Source organism: Drosophila kikkawai, chromosome 2L, assembly GCF_030179895.1.
Source record: "Drosophila kikkawai strain 14028-0561.14 chromosome 2L, DkikHiC1v2, whole genome shotgun sequence".
NCBI classification, from domain to species: Eukaryota; Metazoa; Arthropoda; class Insecta; order Diptera; family Drosophilidae; genus Drosophila; species Drosophila kikkawai.
Genome location: NC_091728.1, coordinates 15,643,914 through 15,668,003, shown reverse-complemented (window position 1 = coordinate 15,668,003; position 24,090 = coordinate 15,643,914). Strand labels below are relative to the sequence as shown.

At 39.9% G+C, this 24,090-nt stretch overlaps 4 protein-coding genes and 1 pseudogene across 4 annotated transcripts; 3 read left to right on the top strand and 2 right to left on the bottom strand.

Moving 5' to 3' along the window:
• Positions 1–2,977: 2,977 nt before the first annotated feature.
• On the top strand, positions 2,978–3,849 carry LOC108076874 (procathepsin L-like). The gene has a single exon (XM_017169904.3). The coding sequence runs from the start codon at positions 3,089–3,091 to the stop codon at positions 3,827–3,829; it is 741 nt and encodes a 246-aa protein (XP_017025393.1). The 5' UTR covers positions 2,978–3,088; the 3' UTR covers positions 3,830–3,849.
• Positions 3,850–5,284: 1,435 nt separating this feature from the next.
• Positions 5,285–6,484, top strand: LOC108076875 (endoplasmic reticulum resident protein 44 pseudogene; annotated as a pseudogene).
• Positions 6,485–9,306: 2,822 nt separating this feature from the next.
• Positions 9,307–9,921, bottom strand: LOC108076876 (snaclec GPIB-binding protein subunit beta-like). The gene is made up of 2 exons (XM_017169905.1): positions 9,784–9,921; positions 9,307–9,726 (listed from the first exon to the last, which is right to left on the bottom strand). The coding sequence occupies exons 1-2, from the start codon at positions 9,919–9,921 to the stop codon at positions 9,307–9,309; spliced, it is 558 nt and encodes a 185-aa protein (XP_017025394.1).
• Positions 9,922–19,625: 9,704 nt separating this feature from the next.
• Positions 19,626–23,595, top strand: Lip2 (Lipase 2). The gene is made up of 7 exons (XM_017169906.2): positions 19,626–19,712; positions 19,916–20,093; positions 20,296–20,510; positions 20,550–20,600; positions 20,649–20,798; positions 22,916–23,044; positions 23,103–23,595. Exons 1-7 carry the CDS (start codon positions 19,626–19,628, stop codon positions 23,511–23,513), a joined length of 1,221 nt encoding a protein of 406 aa, XP_017025395.1. The 3' UTR covers positions 23,514–23,595.
• On the bottom strand, positions 20,921–22,327 carry LOC108076893 (aminomethyltransferase, mitochondrial). The gene is made up of 2 exons (XM_017169925.3): positions 21,775–22,327; positions 20,921–21,712 (listed from the first exon to the last, which is right to left on the bottom strand). Exons 1-2 carry the CDS (start codon positions 22,228–22,230, stop codon positions 20,954–20,956), a joined length of 1,215 nt encoding a protein of 404 aa, XP_017025414.1. The 5' UTR covers positions 22,231–22,327; the 3' UTR covers positions 20,921–20,953.
• Positions 23,596–24,090: the final 495 nt, after the last annotated feature.

Here is a 24,090-nt window from a genome sequence, read left to right as displayed (position 1 = left end):
TAGCCCTTTAATTGGGCTTGCAATTATGATTGGCATCTGGCTAATTACCTCAGTATTCACACGGACGAAATAATGTTGCAAAAACAAGTTTTCCATATAATTTGCAATAACCATCAATCAGTTTACAAATTAAATCATTTCTGCTGCCTTTTTTTTTTGCTAATTAAACACTTTTCAGATTAATTAAGCATGACCGTTTTCGGGCTATATTCGCATATATAGTTTTAACTATTTTGTAGAAAAAGCTTGAAGTTAAATTTGTAAGTTATGGGGCATAACGGAAACTTCCTGAAAATTAAAAAAAATTTAAATAAAACAAGTTCAAATTATTATTTTTGTGTAGTTTTTGTGGGTTTTAAAGGTGGAATGTAATGTGTTTATAATTTCTAAAAAAATATCTTTTCCTTATATTAAAAACTCCTTAATATTATTTAAATAATAATTACAATTATGAAAACAGGCTGCAAAATATAAAAAAAATGTTTTAGTAAATATAAAAATTATATAATTATTTAATAAATAAATTATATATAGGTAACTATGATAAAAATAGGAACTTCATAGCCATATAAGCCTAGATTTTCTGAAATAAATATAAACATTATTTTTAAGATCAATATTTTCATGGAAAATTAGAAAATTGAGCAAGCAGTAGATGGTGGTGACATTAACTAACTGTTAAAATAATGCCTTAACATAAAGCTCAATCAGGTTGTCGATTTTCCAAAGCTCGGAGAGCTTTCTTGGGTCTAATTTAATAATGGGTTTTCCTTAACGATTATAATTATCGTTATTCTTTCTAATTTGTTTTTAAATTTACCTATTTAAAAATAAATAATGTGCTCTAATTTAATAATGGGTTTTCCTTAACGATTATAATTATCGTTATTCTTTCTAATTTGTTTTTAAATTTACCTATTTAAAAATAAATAATGTGCTCTGATAAATAGCCTTATTGGTTATTTAAAAAGAAATATTTAAGCTTTGAGAAATATATTTAATTTTTCAATAAATGTCTAGTATCTACAAATTTTCATTTTAATCCCAATTCATCTTCCAATTTCTGGAAATAACTTGCAGCCAATATCTCCCCCAATTTAATTTTCTAGCAAACAATAGAATAAGCCTCCGTCAAAAGACCAAATCAAGAATAAAATTCCATTGAAGCGTCTATTACTTATGCAAGTCCCAATCAATTTTCAATTTCTTGCCTACGCACACACTCGACACACACACTTTACAATTTCCTTGGAAAATAATCGGAAAAGCTACTGCCTACTTACAGATAGTTTTAGAACTTGGCGCCAACTTACGATGCTTCTCAGCGAGTCTAATCAAAATGGGCCATAAATTCCAAGGAAAGAGAGTATAAAATTGTTCAGAGCTTTGTTTTTGGCCTGGCTTTTACCCCCTTTCCCCACATTCGCTGCGTTGGCGTAACTTTACTAATTAATTGTGCACTTGAGAATTTTTGAGCAAACTCTGAAACTTAGCGGGAAGATCCCATTGGGAAAGAGAGGGCTAGTTGTGTGAGGTGTTTGGCGCTGGCAAAGTTGACGAGTAAATAAACTAACAATTTTTCCTACTTAATTAACAAAATTGTTTTAATGCCCCGCCCCTTATACCCCCCAGCTGCCAAGTGAGGCGTAAAGCGATGGCGACGCGATGCTGTCAACATTGACAGACTGGCTGAACGACGGACCGACCGACTGGCTAAATGACTGAGCAAACAAAACCGAAGTGCGCCGGGCTCCTGTGTTTTGGAGTACGGCAATAATTAAACTTGTCACAGGAAGGAGCAAAGGATGCTGGCGGCGAAAGGATAGGCCACATGAACGATGCAAATGGGCAGCACATCAGGACAAAGTCATACAGTAGCTGCCTTGAGAGCTGATTTTGTTTGGGGCAACTTTGAGTAAGTTTTTGCTTATTGCCTTTGTGAAATATATATGTAGGTATTCATATTCTCATAAAGTATATCTTTGTGTTTTGTAATTTAGTAAAATAATGAAAATTTCTTCAGGTGATTATTATCGTTATTGAATCATCAATGCAAAAATGAATCTCTGTATTCCCTTGCAATGGTCATTGTCGTTTCTCAGTTACCCATAGAAACCATTTCGGTTTTTATTGCAAATAACATTTGGATTAACATATAAAGGAGTTCTTCAGCATGGGATTGGCAATCTATTTGTTTGCGCTGGCCACTTGGCTCTACGATAAATTGTGACTTTTGGAAAATTGCAGGAGTGCAGCGAGCAGAGAGCAGCTTATGAATTGCATTACAAAATCGCATAAATTGTCGCATTCGCAATGCGCCAAAAGTGCGCGCAACAAATCGTTTGGCGCCAAAATGCATTTATCATCGGCAGAAAGTCGGCATCCATGGCGAAAATTTCAATCTGACGTCAGGAAACGCGAGAATTATGAGCTCAGTCCGGGCTCAGCGGCTTCTGGAGGTGGTGTTGAGGATGGGTGGTCTTTGGGTGGTTTTTGGGGTGGTTTCGCGTGGCGTTGGCGTGAAATGTCTCGGCTGAATTATGCGGATGCTTTGACAAGCTCTTTTTCCGCTCAGCTCTCCATTGACTTTTAATGGCTCCGCCCAGCATTATTGAGATTTACAGCTTGCCGATTTATTGGCCATCCAGGAATGCTTTATGGTAGTGGCTACTGAAGGCTCTAAGGGAAAAGGTAGAAGGATGAGAATATTAAGACTGACGGCTTGTATTGAAAATGTATAATCGCCTGTGTTTCTATCAGAAATTATGATGAGTATTTTTAAAGGGAATTCCTATTCAAAGATTCTGCTTCCAAATTTGTAGTTAAGGAAAACATTTATATATGTAAACACCAAGATTTCATTGGAAAAAATATATAAATATGATTTTGAATAACCTTGGTTGAATTTTTGGAATTGCAATTAAATTCCCAATATATTATTTAGACATTGATTTTAATGAAGCATATAATAAAAAAATAATCTTTGACTTGGATTGCTAATAGGCTTCATCGCAGTCATTATCGCAGTTTGCGGCTATAAAAGCTTGGACACTCTTCGACTGATCAGTTGTCGAATTATATTACTGCTATGGATTATTTTCCGGTGCTGAAGCTTATCGCCCTGCTGCTCCTGGTGGATCTGGGATATGCTGCGGGTAACTACCAGACCTACGACCAGCTCCCGAAAGGTATAGATTGGCGCCGATACGGTTACATCTCGCCGGTCCAGAATCAGGGAGGGTGCCAAGCTAGCTGGGCCATGTCTGCGGTGGGAGCTGTAGAAGCTCATCTGGGCATCAAAAACCGCCGCTTGGATCAACTCTCTGTCCAGCAACTGATCGACTGTGCATCCAATTATGGTTGCGGTGGAGGATGGGCGAGTGTTGCCTTCAATTATACTAGAGATCATGGCATTGCTTCCAAGACTTCTTACCCGTATCGAGCTGAACAGTCAACTTGTAGCTACGATCCTAGTACCAGTGCTGGCAGAATAAGGAGCTATGTGACATTGCGCTACGCCGATGAGAAGTGTTTGGCCGAAGTTGTTTACAATATTGGACCCGTGGTGGTGCACTTAGACAGCCTGCATGACTCTGTCTTGGAATACAAATCGGGAATCTATCGTGAGGAGGATTGCAGGTTCGATATGGCATACCTAACCGAAGCTGTTCTCGTAGTGGGTTTTGGAACCGACAGCAACTACGGCGACTACTGGATCTTAAAAACCTCATTTGGAAAGAATTGGGGAGAGAATGGCTATATGAGGCTGGCCAGAAATGCAGGCAACATGTGTGGGGTGGCCACTCTAGCGCAATATCCCATTGTATAATAAAATTATGAAATAATTTGGAGGAGATTCATAAACTGAAATTTGTTGAGAAATAAATTTTTTTGTTGTATTTCATTTAAAAATCTGTTATTTTAAATTCTTACATTAGCTTAAATGCAGCTCATCCCGGCTTATCCTTTCATCTCAATTAGACAGAGGACAAGTCCTCTCGATCCCTTTTCAATCTAACGCCACTTGAATTTACGACCTTCGTGCTGCCTCTCCACAAGTCCATCGACTACTGATTTATACAAGTTAATTAACACTTTTGTTGGCCTAACCCCCGAAAATACAATGAATACCGAACGAAGCCATTCATAATATGGCAAAGAGCATATGGGTAAGTCCCTTATTTTGCACACAGCCTCCTGTTCCTCCTCCTCCTCACCTATGTCAACACAAAGGCGAACAAAAAGGACAATTAAACCCTTTGAAAAAAGCAAAAAGGGAGGCAAATATCAACACAAGCACAGGACTCAAATACAACAGAGCTCTGAGCGGTGAAGGTCAGACCACAAACCCCTTTTGCAAGGACAACGATTTATTGGATATTGTCGCTGGATTTTCACAACGTTTTATCGTCTCCAGACGAACGAGATAAACGCAATAAACAATTGCCAGAGCCAGAAGGAGAGATCGGGGTAAAGGGGGAGCATATTTAGACTTTTCTGAAGTAAATTATTGCTGAAATCGACAGGCAGACAGCAGGCCCGGAAGCTCAAATGGGCGCAAAAATGTCATTAAATGGCAGCCACGGCACAGGCGTCCTTCCACTTCCACATCCTCTTCCTCTTCCCAGGCAATCCATCGTGCTCGTGGAGAGCGGGCAAGTTGTTGTTTCCGTTTCCGCCAGAGCTGAGGTCCTTTTGAAATCCAGGCGACAACGCAGCGACAACTCCTCATCGTGTCTGTGTATATGTGCCTTCTGTCTTTTGGGCTTGAAGCTCATTTGCGAAGTTGCCGCTGCAAATATTTGCTTAGCCTTTTGCACTCGGTCCAAACGATTACCGGACTGGCAGGGGAGCGAAGGAACCGATGTCCTTGCCTTGTTTATTTTCGTTAGACATTTTCGCAGCTCGATATGGCGACACTTAACCCTTTAATGACTGCAAAGCTGTTTGGCATTTTCTCTGGGAATTGTCTGTTATATCTGTGGCTTTTGCTTTGGAAATGGAATTTACGAAATGGGTATCGATATGTGGGAGGAGATTACTTTGTAAAGAATGTTTTGCAAAATAATATAGGGATTTTAGAAACAGATCTTAATGGAAAATAATAATATATATTGTTAGGCTGAGGTTATTTTAATTTTTCTCGCACAATGGTTTTCCTTTATTAGCTCTGTACTCTGTTAATATTTTCATTTCTTGATTTTTACACTCTGTTTTCCCCACCAAACCCAACTCAGTTCACCGACTTTCCACGTCAATACAAGTTCAAATTTCTGCTCTCGACATGCTGACTCTCGTTGTCAGTTTGCTGCTCCTGCTGCTGGAGTCCTCTTTGGGCTCTCTCCCGGCTCCCGCGCCCTCGAGTGTGACCCAGATCGGTGAGGCGAACCTCAATGACACCCTGTTCTCGAACGAAGTGGTGTTCCTCAACTTCTATGCGGATTGGTGCCCCTTCAGTGCCCGCCTGGCGCCCATTTTCGAGCAGGCTGGGAATTTGCTGAAAATGCAGTATCCCGAGCCGGGAAAGGTTTTGCTCGGCCGGGTGGATTGTTTCAAGGAGACGCTTCTGGCGCAGATCTACGACATCCGGAAGCTGCCCACGCTGCGGCTCTTCTATCGGGGTCAGCCGCTCCGTCGAGAGTTCCGTGGCAAGAGATCCAAAGAAGCCCTGGTGGACTATGTGAAGTTGCAGTTCCGCCCGCCGATTGTGGAGTTCGATAGCAACCAGGAGCTGGCCATCATCGATCCCAAGCGAAGGTCTATCATTGCTTATTTTGAGTATTCCAGCGATCCGGTGATTGATATTTTTAATCGTCTGGCGGATCGCTTCAAGAACGACTGCGATTTCTATAAGCATGTCGGTTTGATGTGGGATGGGGATCCAACGGCAAGGCCTGAGGTTCTGCCGGCCCTGATCTTCCGGCCGGATGTGGCCCGCACTCATGGCCAGGACGAGAGGTTCGAAGGGAATCATCTAGATAACGATGAGCTGTACTCCTGGATGCTGCAGCATTGTGTCCCATTGGTGCGAGAAATCGACTTTCATTCCGTCGAGGAGATAATCGAGCAGGGACTGCCGCTTCTGCTGCTTTTCCACCAACCCGACGACCTTCTGTCCGTCAAGGACTTCAAGTCCATCGTGCAGATGCAGCTAGCCGACATGAGGGGCAAGTTTAGTTTTGCCACTGTGGACGGAATGCAGTTCGTCCACTCGGTGCATCATATGGGAAAGACCACCAAGGATCTGCCGCTCATAGCCATCGATTCGCTGCAGTTTATGTTTCCATTTCCCCAGTTCTCAGATCTGTATATCCCAGGCAAACTTAGGCGATTCATTGACAATTTTCTTAGCCGGTACTTGGACCAGCAGCTGAAAAAGACAGAGGCTCCGGCACCAAACAAAGACTCTGCCCCGGCCAAATCCACCTTCAAGGAGTTGGGACCCTCCAAGCACCGGTACTCGCTGCTCCATGATGAGCTGTGAGCAATGGCTCCTCGTTCCGTTCTGTTTGTGCTATTTTAATAAAGTTCTCTTGGCTTGGTCTCCTGCTGCCAAGCATTTTGGGAAATGCTCTCGAAAATAAGCACAACACTGGACAGCATGGAATGAGTATATTTTTGGAAACTTTTGAATATATTATTACAAAAATAAATTAAAGAAGACAAACATAAATATTTTTGAACTTATTTATAATCAAATTTACTTAATTATCTAAATATTTATTTAAATGTTTGCAGTAATTATTTTTTATTAATTAAATTAAAGCTCTTAAGGTGTAAAAGGCCTTCAATTTATTATTTACATATTTTATTTAATGTCGAACATTTGTTAATGTCTTTTGTTATTAGAATAAAGGAATCCCTAACTATTTAGGTTAGTGTACTCCAGCCCGAAGCTACTGTGCGAAATTTTTAACAGCAGTCGGATAGTAAAAATAGTTTACCTTGGCAAACACGGCAAAGAACAAATTGCCTGCAACTAAACATAATGGTTAAACAGACACCTGCTCAGGGCTTCCACTTCACTCGAGGAAAATCACTTGAGCGGCTCCGCCGGAGGTCCCAAGGATCTTTCCTCGTGCTTATCGCAGACTCGACGCCCAACAGATTCCGACCTCTCTCTCAACATAATTTGCTGTGGTTTTGCATTTACTTTGCATCTGGAGGATGCTTGAGGCAAAAACAAAACCAGAAATGCGTCTAAACAGCGAAAAATGTGGCACAAAATTACACAATTTTTCCCCCAGGATTCATTTTTCTAATTAATTATGCTTTAATAGTTAATTATATTTCTCATAAATATATTTTATTATTTCGTATGTCTTTGATTAATTTTTAAAATTGATCTAGATTTCAAAACCCACCGGGAATATTTTTTTCTAAAAATAATTTTCCTTTGAATATAATAAAAATCCAATAAAATTTGTTTTTAATTTAATTTTTTAAAACATTAAATAAATCGCTGAAAATTAGGCTTAAAATAAAATTGATTACATTTTTCCTCCGTGTAGGAGAACAGCTGCATTAGCCTCAGCTCCTTGGCTGCTCTGCAGCTGAATCCTTCCATCTTTACATCTTGGTTCTGGGCCTCATGCAGCTTCTTGCACTTTCGTTTCCGGTTGCCCTTTGCCTCTGCCCCGTGCCCCGCGTCATCCCCCATCGCACTCGACTCAAGCGTTTCAGTTTGTTGGCTTCCTCGTCTTGCTAGCTGCATTTTCATCCTGTTTGCAATCACTTCGTCTCCAAGGTCCTTGCGGTTACTTCCTAGCAAAACAAGATGAGAGGGGGAGCAGGAAAAGGATTGGAGACAGAGCAGACTGCAGCCTTAGCTTGTTTTTCGGGTTTGTTCTTGTCTTGTTGTTTTTTTTATTATTTCGTTATTTTGGTTTTTGTTTTTTAAGTTGCTTGCCATTTGCACAAACATATGCGCATATCTAATTCGAAATTGTTTTCCTTGGTTAAGGATTTGCAGGGCTCAAAGAACACTGTTTCAAAAAGTTGCAGGCTACTAAAATGTTTAGGAAAATATGATTGTAGATTCGTCTTATCGTCCTACTCTTATTATAAGCTCCTGCATTCATTCCATTAAATGTATTTTCTTTCAAATTTTTATTTAATTTTAAATACAACTTCCCTATGGAATTTCTTGCAGTGTGCATACGCATTTGTATGTAGTTACAGCCTGTTTCCACTTTGGTAACTTGGCAGCACGCGTTATTTGCACAGCAAGTTGAAGCTCATTTACAGGACAAGACGAGCCGAAGGAGCACAAGGAGCCAACCTCCTTGAAGGAGAAGAAGAACTGGAAGCTGACTTCTCTGCGAAACTATTTTTACTTTATTTTTAATTTAATTAGCACTCAATTTGCTAGCCTGTGTGTGGTGTGTGCTCACTTTGGCCCATTAGCGGAACCGGCGGGCAGGGGCAAATATGATTTCCAACTTGTGTGCTCTTCGCTTTTCTTTGAGGCGGCACAGAAAGTTTCGCCTCTGCAACCCATATTAATTAATCGCATTAAAATGATTTGCATTTGCCAAAGAAAATGTCAGACTTTGGTACTTTGTTCAGAGTCAGCCAGCTCTTATTTAATTAAACACAATTTATTAATAGTCTGGGGTTAGCTGAGGCAGTGGCAGGTGTGAAAGAAAACCGCTGGGACTGGGCCTGGACTTCTGCCTGGATAAAAATGGGACTGAATGATTGATGGCCGGGTGCTGTGGACACGCCAATCCCTGGGGATGAAGATGGCCAGGACAGGTGCTAGTGCGATTGCAATTGTAATTCCTCTAAATGAGTTCTCTGTTTCTTGGGGGACAAAAGGGAGATTTGTATTTGTTAGTTTCCTTGACTAAGAGTTTTATTTCGCTTTGTTTGTTCTCAGCGAAACTTTTCTTCATTCCCTTGGAATTTTCTCATTTTTCTCAACTTTGGTAGCAGCGAAAACATTTTCTTTTTAATGAGCTTTGTTCCTTGCGCTATTCATTGGCAAGGAAAATGCATTTTTCTTTCGTGAGAACTCTAGCCAATTTGAGACCGACTCGATAAATGCCATAAATTCGAGGGAGAGAAAATGACTTATGATATCTAGCCTGGCCTGTTGCGAAGTTCGCTTCCCCTGGCCATAACGTCAACACATTTTTTATCGGCTTAGCCGCCGGTTTTTGTTTATGACCTTTTATGGTTTTTTTTCTCGTATGGAGTGCGAATTCGAAATACAGACTTGAAAAAAGTATACGCTTTATAGCTAAACTTATTTTTTATTTTCTTATTTTTTATCTTACGCATCAGTGTACATAAATAACCAACTCAGAGGATATTTATGTCAACCTCTAGGAACTCTTCCTTCCGCAAACACAAATACTTTTCGGTGACCAGTGTTTTGGCTTCACAGGCAAAGGGAAACTCGTACGGTTCGCACTCGATATTGTGGTAGCCAAAGCCGTTGTAATTAGCATAGGCCACGCAATCCTTTCGGGCGATCGGGTTCGGTTGATTGGGACTCCAGGGCGTATACGGAACGGCTTTGCCATTACGACTACGAACGAAATTGCAGTCCATACCCAGGGATGTGAGGCCCGTCCAAATGGAGTCCTGCCAGCTGTTGGTGAAGGGCAGGCCCAAGACCTTGAGGGTGGCTGTCAGCAGCTGCCTGTCTTTGTCGTCGTCGAAAATCACCAGCGAGGATTTCAAGTTGTGGCACTTGCGATCGGCATTAAACCAGTTGGCCTGTGATATTTCGATTAAATGAGGTTTTTTTTTTAATTAAAAAACAGATTTTCCCACCTTTTCGTAGGACACAAAATAACACTTTTCCCCTATAAAACTAAAGCCCGCAGGACAGACGGTTTTTACTTGGCCAAAAGCCAGGGAAAATGTTAGGAGAGCTGAGAGGAAAATCAACTTCTTGATGGTTAAGGCCATGGTAAGCTACTGACTTGTTTCTGCAATCTTTCGCCGGTCTTTATCTGCGTACATATCTTATCCGAAAAAACGCCTCAGAGCTCTAAAATCTAGACCTGCTTATCAGATAATTATTATGACTAACAATAAGCGTAATCAAAAGGGGAATCCTGATAAGTAACTTCCACTTATTTTTACCAGCAATAATAATTATGGTATAAAATTAACGTTCAATGACTTCCGTTTCCCAGCCAAAGTTGGCCCACTTTACTTATTTTCATAAAGTTTATTTCCTACTTCTGTGGCCCTAGAAACCCCTCCAGGAAGTCTGTGTGTTTTTTCCCCAGTTCTTAACTCGCTGGAAATCAATAAAAAGCCAATTAAAATACAGTAAAACCTCGCAACAATGCAGGCCACAAAGAGTAGAAACCACAACGAAAAGTTTAAGTAGAATGATGAAAGGAGGTAAGCTTTTACGATGATGAAGCTGCCTGCATTGGTCTCTCGTCTGGAGTTGGGAATTATGGTTCATTTAATTGGCTATAATGCACCTACAGACCATATTAACAACTTTTACGAGAAAAAGTTGAGTTAATTAAATTATCAATGAGAGCTGGAGGTAAAGTATGAAATTTATTTAGTTTAAGACAGGGGTAAATTAAGGTTTCTAAGGTTTACATACTTCTGAATGCGTTTATTGCTATAATATCTTAATATTTCTATTATAATGCTGGATTTTTCCACTGCATTTTGACTTTAACATAACTTCCAACTTGCTGCCTGTCGATGTCGCTTATATCGCTCTGTTTCCCAGCCACTACTCCTTCAGGGCTCCTTCATCCTGTCAGTTGGACAGAACAAAAAGCTCCGGCTCCCGGACATGGCCTGCTGCTGAATGATAACAACAAGCCGCAGAGGGAAGCGAGTGCCAAACCGAATGCGAGCGCTTCGCATATATGGAGGAGCTGTGGCAATTAATCTCTACAATGGCGAACATGCGAAATGGAGTTCATAAATCCCAAGTCACGCCGCACCGGGAATGGGAATTTAGAGTGGCCTTTGATGGCTTTTGACTCTGTTCGAGGGATTCAACTTTAAATTGGCACACAGAGACCGACTCGAACGCGGTTTACTTATGGATTAGATAGCAAAAGGAATAACGATGTCAGGTAATTAGTGAGAAAGGATATCCTGGGAATATATCTTACAAAATGTATCCTGCCTTTTCAATTATTTTAAAAGTTTATTTTAAGACATAAATCCCGAGACAACATTTCTTTAAGTTTACTTAAAAAGCTTAACCTTTCCACCGCCATTGTGGCCCGAGATAAATGTACATTTATTCGAATGAAAGGGCACACCATGACGATGGAAAAGAATACCGGGGAGGACCTGGGAATATAACGGCCCTGGTAATGCCTTGATATATTAGGGTAGACAGCGTCTACAGTGCGTATGAGTAATAATGCGCCAATAGATTTATGGCGAGCGCCGTCTCTTACGTCTGTATAAGAAATGCATATAAATATCACATTTGTGCGCTATTTATTATGGCCAAGGCGATGTCCTGATCCTGTTATCCTTTCCGCCAGCAAAATTAGCTCATTTGTCTTCTTTTATGCCCGGCTCAAAAGCATATTCGAGCTTAAAATTCCAAGAGACGCATTCGCAGTGGCAAAACAAGTTGAAATGTTATGTCTGCGGTTAAGTTGTGTTTATACCCGATCCAGAAGAGGGGCCTGTGCTAATCCCCTTTTGCATAAATCAACAGGCGTTTTAAGGCAGCAAAAGGGTCGCCACTTCCATTCATGTGAACTTTGCTCCGCCTGCTAACTGGTCTTGTTTTACGGTCTCCAATTTATTGGGGTCAACTGCCCGGTCAGATCAAGAGCATATGGCAATTGGTTTTTATGTGTTTTCCTTACTTTTTTCTTGTGTATAAAAAATTTATACAATTTATCCTGCTGCCTTTTCAAATCACAACTGATAATTGGGTCCGAGCCCATCGTCAGCTGAGCTCGTGTCCGGCGCATGAGTGGCATTTAGATGGGTTGATTAGGGCCTTGGAGAGGAGGTGACGAGTGCCTGGAAAACTGGGTCAGGTATTCATGAGAAATATTATAAAGTTCTCATCACATAAGAAGAAGGAATTGCAGATCTCTGATTTGATTTAATTTATGCGGATCAAATTTAAAATTGATTGGTTTCTATTTAAGTAAATATTATATTTTCTTTTTTTATGTATTCAGAAATGGAACTAAACTAGAAGATGGGGCTCGACTTCCTGGTAGACGCCGCAACATTCCTAGAATGTAAACAACTGGAAGTCCTCATCTTTCTCAACTTAATTTTCCAACAAACTCGGTTTGTTTGTAGGCTGTTGAAGGATCACGACGGGAGTGTCTCTCACTCCCAAAAAGGACATAAAAGTCTACGACTTTTTAAGTTTCCGTAACCCGTAGCCCGAGACAGCTGGAAAAACCGATGAAAACTCTTCCGTGTACATAGTTTCTAGCACATTTTTAGCCTTGCATACTTTCTTCGACTTCTTAACTCGATTTTACGCAGGATAAAGTTTATTCTCCAAAAAAACGAAGGAATATGTTTTCATTTTTTTTCTTTGCAAGGAAGTTGTTAATTTTCCGCTGCAAATCTGTCAACTTTTGGTACAAAAAATGTAAAAAAAATTCAATAACAAGTGACAAAGTTTTTGGAGCAAACTTTTTGCATGTAGAGCACACTTCTAGGCTCAGTTGCCGGGTCTAATTAAAAGTCTAGACCTCGGGGCCAACTTTATGCTCCCATTGTCGATGCCGATTCGGATCTGACCAACCATTAACCGCAATTTCCAATTAATCAACTGGCGTGCAGCAGGGGGGACAATGCACATGGGCCATGCAAATGTTATAAAGTTAATTGCCATCGCTGGCCATTTCACTGTCCATGGGGCGGAGCTCATCTCCTGCGGGGGCACTGTCCGGGGTCGGTGGTGTTCTGTGGCCTGGGTCAAAACATCGGGTCTGAGCCAGCTTTGTTGTTAGATAAAAGTTCGAAATGAATGCCACATGTGCCACCCGCTGAACCCTCTTTTTGCAGTAAGGATTGGGCTTGTAATCCCCGGAAAATGCAATTTCTTGATAAAAGTGATTGCTGTTCAGTGGAAAAAGAGTTGGTTTGGGCTGAAGTGGAAGCTAGCAAATTAAAATGAGATTTTAACGAGCTTCCGAACATGTACTTTTGGGTTTTTTTGAAATTGGGCAATTAACTGTATACTAAATCAAGAAATACGCCTCAAATAAAATTTTCCAAACTATATATATAAACTTTAAAGGCTTTAAAGGCTCATGATTAACAAAGGGTGACAAAAGATATGGATAAATTAACACTGTATTAATATTTCAATATCTACCAAAGAGAAAAAAAAATGTAATAATAATATTTATATATTTATCAATATTAAACTCTTAAATTTAAGAGAAATTACAATTTACGATATTTAAAAATTGTATATATCAAATTTAACAAATCTTTCAACATGATATTAATATTTACATTAGACTTTCCATTCAATGAACATCCTCTTTCATTAACATTTTCCAAAATAAATTAACTGAGAAAAAATACACCATAATTTCCCTAATGGATCCAATGTAACTTCTCTCTTACATGCATTGCCGTGTGTATTTTTTTTCCCAAAGTTTATGCTTTCTGGTTGAAAAAACCGCAAAATTAATTGCATGTCATTAGCAGAAATCTATTAAAATGCCCGAAGCAAAGAGCGGCAGCGGCGACTTAAATACCTTGGCAACCTGGAACGAACGGCCAAACAAACAAATGAGTAACCCAAACCCCTAAATCAAACATTTATCCGCAAAAAACACACACACACTCGCACACACAAAAGCGCAGGTGTGCATTTACATGCCTGAAAGTATGCAGCACAAAAATGAATGCAGGAGATACCGGAGCGTGTAAGCCCTCAAAGGGGGCACTCATTACACTGAACCCATTTCAGGGGCTTAGCGCTCCTTTTCCAGACAGCCACCACCTCGGTGTGTAGGCGAGTACTAATGTCCAATGATTAAATTTTAATTACCGTGCACAAATCGAGTTGGAGTTCGTTTCGATTACACCTCCTACCACCTGCCCGAATCTGATGGAACTTTTGTGGTCGCATCTCCACATGAACTCAGAGCTCGTTTTTCATCCTGGCCAAGTGATCAATGCTGGTATCGTCTGAATGCATGGGGAGCCGCTGGCCATTCAGAGCTTCTGTTAACATCATTAACTGTTGCCAATTCAACGAGGTCGATGCTCCGAGATAGGTAACGTATAAGTAAGTACTGCTCAGACAATGCCAAGTATCTGCAGTTGGTTACAGAGAGAGAAAATAAGATAAAGACAAATAATATTTAAAAGTTTCAGTGGGATTTTATTCAAAATAATTATTTCAGAAGTTCAGTCGGAGAGCCCTCAAAATAGATATTTAAGTTGTATTTTTTTATGAAATACTACTTAATTAAAGCAGGTAAAATACTTTAAACTCTATTTTCAGTAAATTATTTAACAACTTAACTTTCTAGAATATTTATTACTAAAAAATAATTGCGATTTTCGTTTGTTGAGTATAATTATTGTACACCCAACTTTTTTCCGGCATAGAAAAACGATTAAACCTTGGAAATATATGGGCTGTGCTCCTATTCAACCTTTTGCGCCATATTAACTGGGCTTATTTATTAAACACGTTCGTTCGTTCGCTCGTCTGGACCAGGCCAACGCAACTGCTTGGCCTGCTAGGCTACCCCCACCATCGCACCAAGTGGTTCCATTTGTGCTGTACGTGTGCATACGAAATGGCAGAATGGCGAGGTCCTGACTCCTGGTCCTGACTCCAGTGCAAAACATGGCTCACTGAGCGCGCTGGCCGGCTGTTTGTGGCCTCAATAAATCAACCGGAATTAAGTCATCAATAATGGAAAGACATAAAGCAGGCAGCCGAGCAGAGTAGTTCGAAGCTGAGTTGGAAGTTCGGTTGAAAAATACTTGCGAGGGCCATAAACAAATGCAAATTGTCGGAGAATATGTTCGATATGTCGGAGCAGGTCCTCTAGCGTTCAACAGTTGTTCAACTAATTTGCTTTTAGGTTGCTTTTATGGGGTTGCGGTGGCAAATATCAGCGGCAATATAAATCATGCTTTTTTTTTTGTATTTTTATTCAAAATATTATTCAATATAAATCATGTACATTTTTATTCAAAATATTATTCAGTCTTCTTTTGTTTGTCTAATAATGAAAACCAATAAACATTTACTAATTGCTGAAAGCTGACTGCTTTTTTACTGCTTAGAGAACCCGGATTGACTCTGAACATCTAATCAAGACAATAAAGCAAGATAAAAGCCGTAATTATTATTTATTAGGCTTTCAGTGATAAATATGCAAAAATAAATAATTGCTGGTTTGCTTTAACGAATTTGTGTGAAATGTAAGCTCACAATTGTCTGGACTTTTATTGGTAATATAGGGGGTTTTCCAGAAATGAGATATGCATATACATATGTAGCTGATAGTTTCTGTAGAAATCTCAACTGTGACGTGGTCGCCATAATTTAATTATAAACCAGTTTGCAAAATAATGAACTCTCTTGGGATTGTCTATATTGTGGGGGTATGACATTAAAATGTTTTGCTCTTAAATTAAGAGTCTTAATAAAGGGAGTATTGGAAAACCTGAAAATATTTATTCAAATAAATTTAATAAATTTATAAATAATTAAATTAATATTTAATAATAAAAAATACTTAATTTTTAATATATAATAGAAAGTTTTGCATACATAAGTCACGCAAGCGGCATCTTCAAAGAAATCTTCTTTTCAAATATTTTAGAATTTTTTATTTAAGTGTAAATTAAATGTTCTTATAATCTAAAACAAATATCAAGCTATTAGCTAAAATAAATATTTCATTGAAAAGGCATTAAAGTCTCTAGTACCATATAAGCAGAATCATAATGAAATCTTTATTCTATTATTCCATTCAAGGGGCACGTTCCTCGTGGCGTATAATTAAAAATTGTTATAGCTCGACTTGATTCCCATTATTTTTCTTAATCAGAAAGTTGGCCACATGAACGACTTTGAGTAGCAATTGACGCCTGGATTTTATCTGTGGCAGCTGACTTTTCTGTATTCACTTCTGTTGGCCGGTCTTTTGTGATTGCCAGCTCATCAAGATACTGCCAAGCACGTCTTTCGGCTGTCTTTCTTCTAGCTTCTCTTTTAAAAGACAAATTCATAAATATTTTAATTAAAATTCGAACGAGAGTCGGTTCTAAGTTAAAAAGTTTTCATTGCAAGCTCCCAAAACGGAAACGTTTTCTACAACGTCATCAGAAACGCATAACATTGTCGAAAAAAAAGGGGAAAACAGGAAGCAAACTTTTTGGCGCAAGTTCAGCGAAAGTTTGCGCTGCGAAGAGAAATTTAACTAATTCCATTATGCATTAAAAGTGTTACAAAAAAAAAAAAAAAGAAAAAAAAAATGATAAAAAGGCATTTGGAAAATGTTAAACAAAAATGTGAAAACTTTGCCCTTGTTGGTGGTGCTGCTGCGAGGCCAGTGGAATCTTTCCCGGCTCGGACTTGGCAAGGTGGAAATTTGCTTTTAAAACTTGCTTTAATTCCGCTCGAAAACTCGCGTTTTGTTTATTTAAAAGGCGAACATAATTCGGCGGATCCTTGTTGCTAACTAATGGACGCTTTACCTCTATTCATTTTATATCCAAGGTGCTGAGCGTGAACTGAATAAAAGTTTATTCAAGTTTTTAAAAGTTCAGGCTTTTATAAATCGATTTTATAATTGCAATTTTATCATCATTAAATTTGTTACTTATTTCTTTATTTTTATTTAAGGTTTTTTTTTTCTAGTATCAGTAGTTTCCGCTGAGCACTTTGTCTTATTCTCTTAACCATTATCTTAAGTATGTTTTCCCCTTTTTGCACATGACCTACCCCAAGTGAGCATTAGGCCTCCCATTTTCTTTGCATATTCAGAACGAAAAAATCCTATTTATAACCAAAATGAAATCATTAAGCGGCTTTTACTGTCAACACAAATGGCACGCAAACATTTCAAAAGCCATTCACATTCACAGAGGCATAGGAAATAATAAAAACGAAGGAGAAACAAAAAAAAAATAGATATATATATTTATATAGAAGACTGGGACAGGCCCGAAAGTTGCCATGCAATCGAGTTGAAAGACAAACAAAGTCGCGGAAAAAGGGAAGCTCCTCCTGAAAAGCTGTTGCCACAATAAACGACACGATTCATTCACTCACTTACGCAGACCGTGGGTTCGTCAATTACATTGATTTTGATTTCTCGGCGCGGTTGTGTTTGCCTTGGCACGAGCCACCGGAAGCGGGTGGAGGAACTGGGGCGGAAACGGAAAACCCCCACCCGTCAGTCACATTTTGATTTGTCTACCTGTCGTCGCTTAATAATACAAAGTGTCTCTTGCCGCCCGATTTCTTCCTCAATATTTTTTCGACAATTTCCTTCAACAGCAACAGCAACAGCGACTGACGATTGACTTTTGTTTGCCGCCATTTTCATTACTATTTTCATTTTTCACCTCCTGCCGTTGTCCCATTGTCCTGGGTTTTTTCTGTTTTCCTTTTATTTTGTTTTGCCACAAACTTGTTTACCTCGTTGTTATTTACTCGTCGTAATGATTTTTCTATCGGAATTGTTGTCGTTGGGCCCCATTGTATTGGCGGTGCGATTCCTTTTCACCTTTATGCCAAAATGCTTAATGCCAAAAATGTCAATTGATGCGTGGCGTTGAGTTCGCTCGATTCGCTCCCGTTTATGGCTCATGTTTTACGAGGCGTAAAAAGTGTCATTAGACCAGATAAATACGTGTAATTTGTGCTCGATTTTATGGCTGGAAATTTGAAATGATGATGTGATTCACCTGCATTCGAATACTGGAGGTGTATTTATGCGGAATAAGTTGGGCTTTGGCTTGTCATTGATAAGTTATGGAAAATAAAATGCTGGAGAGATTAAATATTATTATTTGTATGTTAAATATTGTGAATAAAAAGGCAAATAACATGGTAAAGCTACATTATTAAGTATATATAATTTACGGGAATTTAAACGAATCTTTTTTTGGATTATTAACAGAATCAATAAAAGCTTCAATATTTTTATATGAATGTAATAAATGTCTTTAATGAAATTTAAAAATATACACATATAAATTAGTTAAGTATCTCAAAAGTAATTATTATTATTAAGCTTCTTATTTTGCCAATCTTAAATAATTTAATTATATATATATAATTATATAATTTTAAAGAATCTTAATTTGCCAGAAATTCAGATAACTCATACTGAAAAAATATTTTTTTTAACAAAATAAAAATCAAAAGAATTAAATTCTCTCTGTTCCGAGATTAATAAAGTGAAAACTCAGTTCCCGCTCACACCATTAAAGTCTGGCCTACGTTTCATAAATTTGCCAAATGCCTTTTTTATTCCGATTTCCCGGATCGCAGCTACTGCTGTAACCGCAGCCAAATTAATTTTCAACTCCCTGGACATTCGTGGGCAGCTGGGGGCGTGACAAATGCACGAGCACGAGTAAATTGCATAATTGCAGCTTTATTAAATTTAATAAAAATTCATACATATGCAAGTGCCGGACATGACGCGCCTCCCCCCCGCCCAGCTTCAGACGGAACGGCGAGGATCTCGCACCCTTGTGCGCTTCCGTTAATCGACTGCACTTTTGCATCCTGTTGACTGCACACAGATGCCGTCGCTGCCAGAGTCCTTATACCGAAGGGAAGGAGGAGGAGCACCAATGGGCATTGCGTGTCCTTTGTTGCCAGTCTCACCGCCGCAATCCTTGCGGGTTTTTATTTTCCATTCGCGTTTTTGGATTCCCATTTAATTTGGACCTCGCTTTCTTTGGCCTTTTTTTATTCATTTGGGTTTTTTGTTTTTGTTCGTCCCTTTTTGTGCATAATTTTAATAAAGTTCGCTGGGATTTTTTTCTGACTGTTCTCCAGCCGTCTGCGTAGTCAATTGTTATCTCTCGCAGCGATAAGTAAACAACGATGCTACCGGCAAGTGGTCTGCCCCTGAATTGCAATGGCAACAGGATTCCCCATGCTCCTGCTCCTCGAGTATGAATATTGCTGAGTGATAAAGGGGGAGTGCAATTAATTGTGAGCGTTTCCATAAGGATAAGGCCGCCCTGGCGGTATTCAATCTATTTTATTTAAGCTTTCCGTTAAGCTTTATTTAATTACGAATTTCATTGTCGGATATATTTTTATTGGATGTAAATAACAGATGGAAAATTCCAGCAAAAGAAATTACTTTATGTTTTTTGCTTAAAAATGTATACAAATATTTTAGTTGCTCCAGACAAAATATATTTTATTACAAAATCGACTTTCTTTCTTAAATTTCTTTTTCATAAACTCGCTTCTAAAAATTCAATTTTAATTATCTTTACTTGAAATAATATAAAAGCTTGAAGTTATTCAAATATAATGCAGCTCTTTCTGAGCTACCCAAACCCGATTACCACCATAAATTCGATTTTGTGGCGTTTAGTCATGTGGAAAGATGATCTGGGGGAACTGAACAATTAACGCATTCGTGCTCACACCACACCAGCTCAGTTGAATGTCCAAAATGAATGAGTTAGGCTGGATCACCGCCGTCCAAGTCGTGCTCATCGTGTGTGCCACTCCGCCGGAGTCGCGTTTCAAATGGTCCACGGCAAGTTGCAAATATGTGGTGAAGAGATATTTATTCTATATTTAAGCGCACTTTCATTTTTCCAAATTAAGTATTTTAAATCTAACATATGTAAAACCCTGTTTTCAAAATAAGATTTTCTAATGGTTGCTTACTATTTGTTTTCCTTTTTGTAAAATCTTTATTATAAAGATTTTTTTTTTCTGTGTACCTTTACCCCTTAGCTGGATTGGCTGGATGCCCAGAACGTGAGCCATGAGGTGCATAATGTAACCACTGCGGATGGCTATCAGTTGCAGTTACAGCGGCTTCCGCGCCCGGGAGCTCAATCCGTGCTCCTGGTCCATGGACTTCTGGGCTCCTCGCTGGGATGGGTTTGCCTGGGGCCAGAGCGAAGTTTGGGTAAGCGAAAAGCACACAAAAAATTTAAGAATTAATGAGCTTCAAAATGGTTTCCCATGTTAGGGTTTAACAAATTGATTTAAAAGAAATTATATAGAACACAAAAATTCAAGTAAAATCTAAATATAAATGTTTATATAAATCTAGCCTTTTCCCTCATTTCTTTAAAAATAAATACTATTATATTTTCTTTTCCGTGTAGCCTTCCAGCTGCACCAACGCGGCTACGATGTGTGGCTGGCCAATTTGCGCGGCGTGGCGCCATACGGAAGGCAGCACAGCGACTTGACCGACGTGATGCCGGCATTCTGGCGTTTCAGCTTTCACGAGCAGGGCGCCTACGATTTGCCGGCCATAATTGACCACATGACGGCGGTCACAGGCGCCGAACAACAGCCAGGAGAAGCAGGCCCAGATGCCGCAGAAAAGGAGACAGAGGCAGAGGCAACGCCAGAGCCAGATCCAGAGCGGGAGCCGCGACAAGTCCTGCTAATTGGGCACTCGCAGGTGAGCTGTGCACGAGTGGCGATATTCCCTCCTAAACGTTGCTCTTAGGCCTTCAATGCCTTCCTGGTGCTCTGCTCGGTCCATCCGAGGTTCAACCAACGCATCCGGCTGATGCAGGCCCTGGCGCCACTGGCACGACTGCGTCGCAAGGTGCGTTTTGATTCCAACCAGGTGCGGCATCTCATGAAATTTGTCAAGGTAATTGCAGATAAAATAGTTTAATTAATTGGTTAATTAATACCTAGAGTGTAGGTTTTCTTAGAAAAAACAAAAATAGGTGTGAGGAACTCTCCCTAAAATTTAAGATTAACTAAATCTGGTTTCCTCTTCAGTTAAATTTTTTATTTTCAAATTTATTTCTTTGGCTTATTGTAGTAATTGGCTTTTACAAATGGCATTTTTACAATCTCGGCCTCGTAGAGCTTGTCTCGCACCTTGAGCTCCACTTTGGTGCCGGGCGCCTTTAGCTGCTCACTCACGTAGCCCATGGCTATGTTGTATCCTGCACTGGGACTGGGGCAGCCACTGGTCACCTGACCCACCTGCTGACCCTGGCTAAAGATGGCCACTCCTGCGCGAGCTGGTGGCGGTTTGGCTCCCAACATTTTTAGTCCCAAACGTCTTCGGCTCACTCCCTCCTTCAGCTGACTAAGAATCACCTGAGCTCCTTGGAAATCTTGGGCAGCACGGCGACGCTTAGCCACTAACCAGGCGAGAGCTGCCTCCACAGGCGTGGTCTTGGCATCGATATCGCTGCCGTAAAGACAGAGACCCGCCTCCAGTCTCAGGGAATCTCTGGCGCCCAAACCAGCTAGCTTCAGGTTTCCACTCTCTAGTAGAGATTCTGTGAGCTTGCGAACCTGGCTGGATTCCACGGAGATCTCGACGCCATCCTCTCCGGTGTAGCCGCACCTTGTAATCCTGACATTGGGAATACCAGCCAAGGTGGTGACAAAGGAGGTCATGAAGTAGAGTTGCTCCAGGGAGGCATTCTTTGGTAGAAGTTTTGACAGGTTGGTTGCTACTTGGGGCCCCTGAGCCGCCACTAGCGATTGATCGGTGGGAGTTAGAAACTCGATGGTTACATCCTTGCCCTGGGCTTTAAAGTTGTCCTAAAGAAATAAATATATTTAAAAAGCTCTCCCTCTTAAACTGGGACACACTCCCCACTCACCACAGCAGCGCTCATGATTCCCATATCCTGTTGCTTCATCGCCGCATTGGAGACCACATAGAGCTCCTTTTCGCTGACTTTGTTCACGATGAGATCGTCCAGAATGCCGCCCTCTGGATTGGTGAAAACGGTGAGGGTGCCGCTGCCATTGGGAGTGCCCAGGATGTCTGCCGTGCAGACAGACTCCAGGCAGGCGGCTGCATCCTTGCCGAAAACTCGCGTCTGCAGCATGTGCGACACATCGAAGATGGAGCCCACCTGACGGGTATACAAGTGCGAGGCGATGATGCTCTGGTCGGAGTACTGAACGGGCAGAGCATAGCCACCAAAGTTTACGAGTTTTCCTCCTTTCTGCACGTGGAAATCGTAGAGAGCGGTGCGCTGACCCTCGCCGGCTGAGGAGGCGTGGCGTAGGCCGCCAAGAAAGGCGGGAAATCGATTACTTAGTCTGAACATCGCGCGGTGACTGAGGATCGGATGGAATCCGCTGGGAAGATGTGATCTGGGGTGGACACTGAAAATAATATTCACATATTAAGATTTAAAATAAATTTATGATATTTGAATTTTGATATAAGTTGAAATTTTAAAGGTTGACTGATATTTATTTGTGTGTTAAATTTAAAAAATGAATACCATAAATTATATTATAGTAAAACTGTAAGCTGTAAGCTGTATAATTTATTTTTCTCTGTGTAGTTGATAACGACGCTGACACCGCTTGACATCGAAGCAGAGATAGGGAACTATTGAGAGCTGGCGAGCCTGAAAGATTATTTAGGGAAAGAACGAACACGCTCGGTGATAACCCCCTGGGGCGATTTAAAAATATAAATTTAGTGGAAGTTGAGCTCAGCTAAAGGTGGGCAGATCAGCTGAGTGGATTGTATTCCTGTGGAAAAATACTAAACCAAATATAGAAGCTTTTAAATAGAGCTTTAAAAGAAAATATTTAGTTACAAATCTAAGCTTAAGGGATAGAAAAATCAATTAGCTTTTGGTGGTGGAAATTATATATTTTAAGAAGAAATTAAAGGAGCCTAAGCCTAAGCTGGTGTATGTAAAATTATATATCTAGCAGTTCAATTATCTAAAAAAGTTACATTTTAAATATATATCTTAAAATTTTCTTTATTTTTAGAAACGTCAAAAGAGCAACCAACTGGAGATCTTTCCGCCGGGTTATCTACCCAAAATATGCCAAAGTAAGCGGGATATCTGCGAATATTACACAAAGCAACTGGCAGGCAGTGCCCAGAGCAATAAAAAGGTACTTAAAATGTCCTAAAGTATATATATTTTTAATTGTATTAAAAAATACCATATAGTTGCTCGAAGCCTTTAACTATGAACACCTCCTGCAAGGCGGTTCCGCCCGGGAGATACGTCACCTTCAACAGATCTGGAAGTCGGGTGACTTCATTTCCTATGACTTTGGACCCGTTGAGAACCTGCAGATATATCGCGGCGTCGAGGCCATAAATTACAACATTAGCCAAATCACTGTGCCAATCATATTGTATTTTGGGGAAACCGATGCCATGGCCACTCCCGAAGGAGTCCATGGTATTTATGCCCGGATGCTCAAATCGGTGAAGGGTGTAAGGCGCATTAACTCCCCGAAATTCAACCATTTGGATTTCCTCATCTCCGGCGATGTCAAGACCCTGGTCAACGACAAATTAATCGAGCAAATGGAACAATTTCTGGCGGGCCGATTGGCCTACGTAATTGAATGACCGCCAAATAATCAAAAAAAAAAGGTGTCATCAAAGGTCCCATTAAAATGGAAATGATAGAAAAAGAAAACAAAAAAATAATAATCGGCCAGCGAAATGCTTTATTTGCCTTGGCAGCCGGCCAAAGTGCCAATTATGTAATGCCAAGCCGTTAAAAAAAAATATATATGTATACAAACATATAGATGCATAATTCAAAAAGGCAGCCGCCACAACAACGGGTCGACACTTTTACTTTCTTTTGATGGCCAACAAAAAATTCATTTGTTGCCGCAGCTTTTTGGCCACAAAAGGTTTGGCTTATTAAGCCATTTCGATGGTCGAAAGAGGAGAACGAATGATAATTACCTTAATGGAATTGTTTTGGTGGCGCACTTACTAAATGGGGATTATTTTTTATGGCCTAGGCAAATGTGTAAATTAATATTTTTAAATATTTTATTGAACAACTTTCGAAATTTATATTATTTTATGATTTTTGCATTGTAAATATAGCTCTAATGCCAGTCAGGCGGAAAGTTTCCGTCAATAAAATATAATTTTTTATTAAAATGCAAGAAATCTTAATTTATTAAGG

Bases quoted from the DNA above. Each gene is read 5' to 3' on its own strand.
- LOC108076874 (XM_017169904.3), top strand. From the start codon at position 3,089: ATGGATTATTTTCCGGTGCTGAAGCTTATCGCCCTGCTGCTCCTGGTG.
- LOC108076876 (XM_017169905.1), bottom strand. From the start codon at position 9,921: ATGGCCTTAACCATCAAGAAGTTGATTTTCCTCTCAGCTCTCCTAACA. The intron at 9,727-9,783 runs GTGGGAAAATCT...GAAATATCACAG, and splicing joins ATTTTGTGTCCTACGAAAAG to GCCAACTGGTTTAATGCCGA.
- Lip2 (XM_017169906.2), top strand. From the start codon at position 19,626: ATGAATGAGTTAGGCTGGATCACCGCCGTCCAAGTCGTGCTCATCGTG. The intron at 20,094-20,295 runs GTAAGCGAAAAG...TTTTCCGTGTAG, and splicing joins GGGGCCAGAGCGAAGTTTGG to CCTTCCAGCTGCACCAACGC. The intron at 23,045-23,102 runs GTACTTAAAATG...AATACCATATAG, and splicing joins GTGCCCAGAGCAATAAAAAG to TTGCTCGAAGCCTTTAACTA.
- LOC108076893 (XM_017169925.3), bottom strand. From the start codon at position 22,230: ATGTTCAGACTAAGTAATCGATTTCCCGCCTTTCTTGGCGGCCTACGC. The intron at 21,713-21,774 runs GTGAGTGGGGAG...TTATTTCTTTAG, and splicing joins GAATCATGAGCGCTGCTGTG to GACAACTTTAAAGCCCAGGG.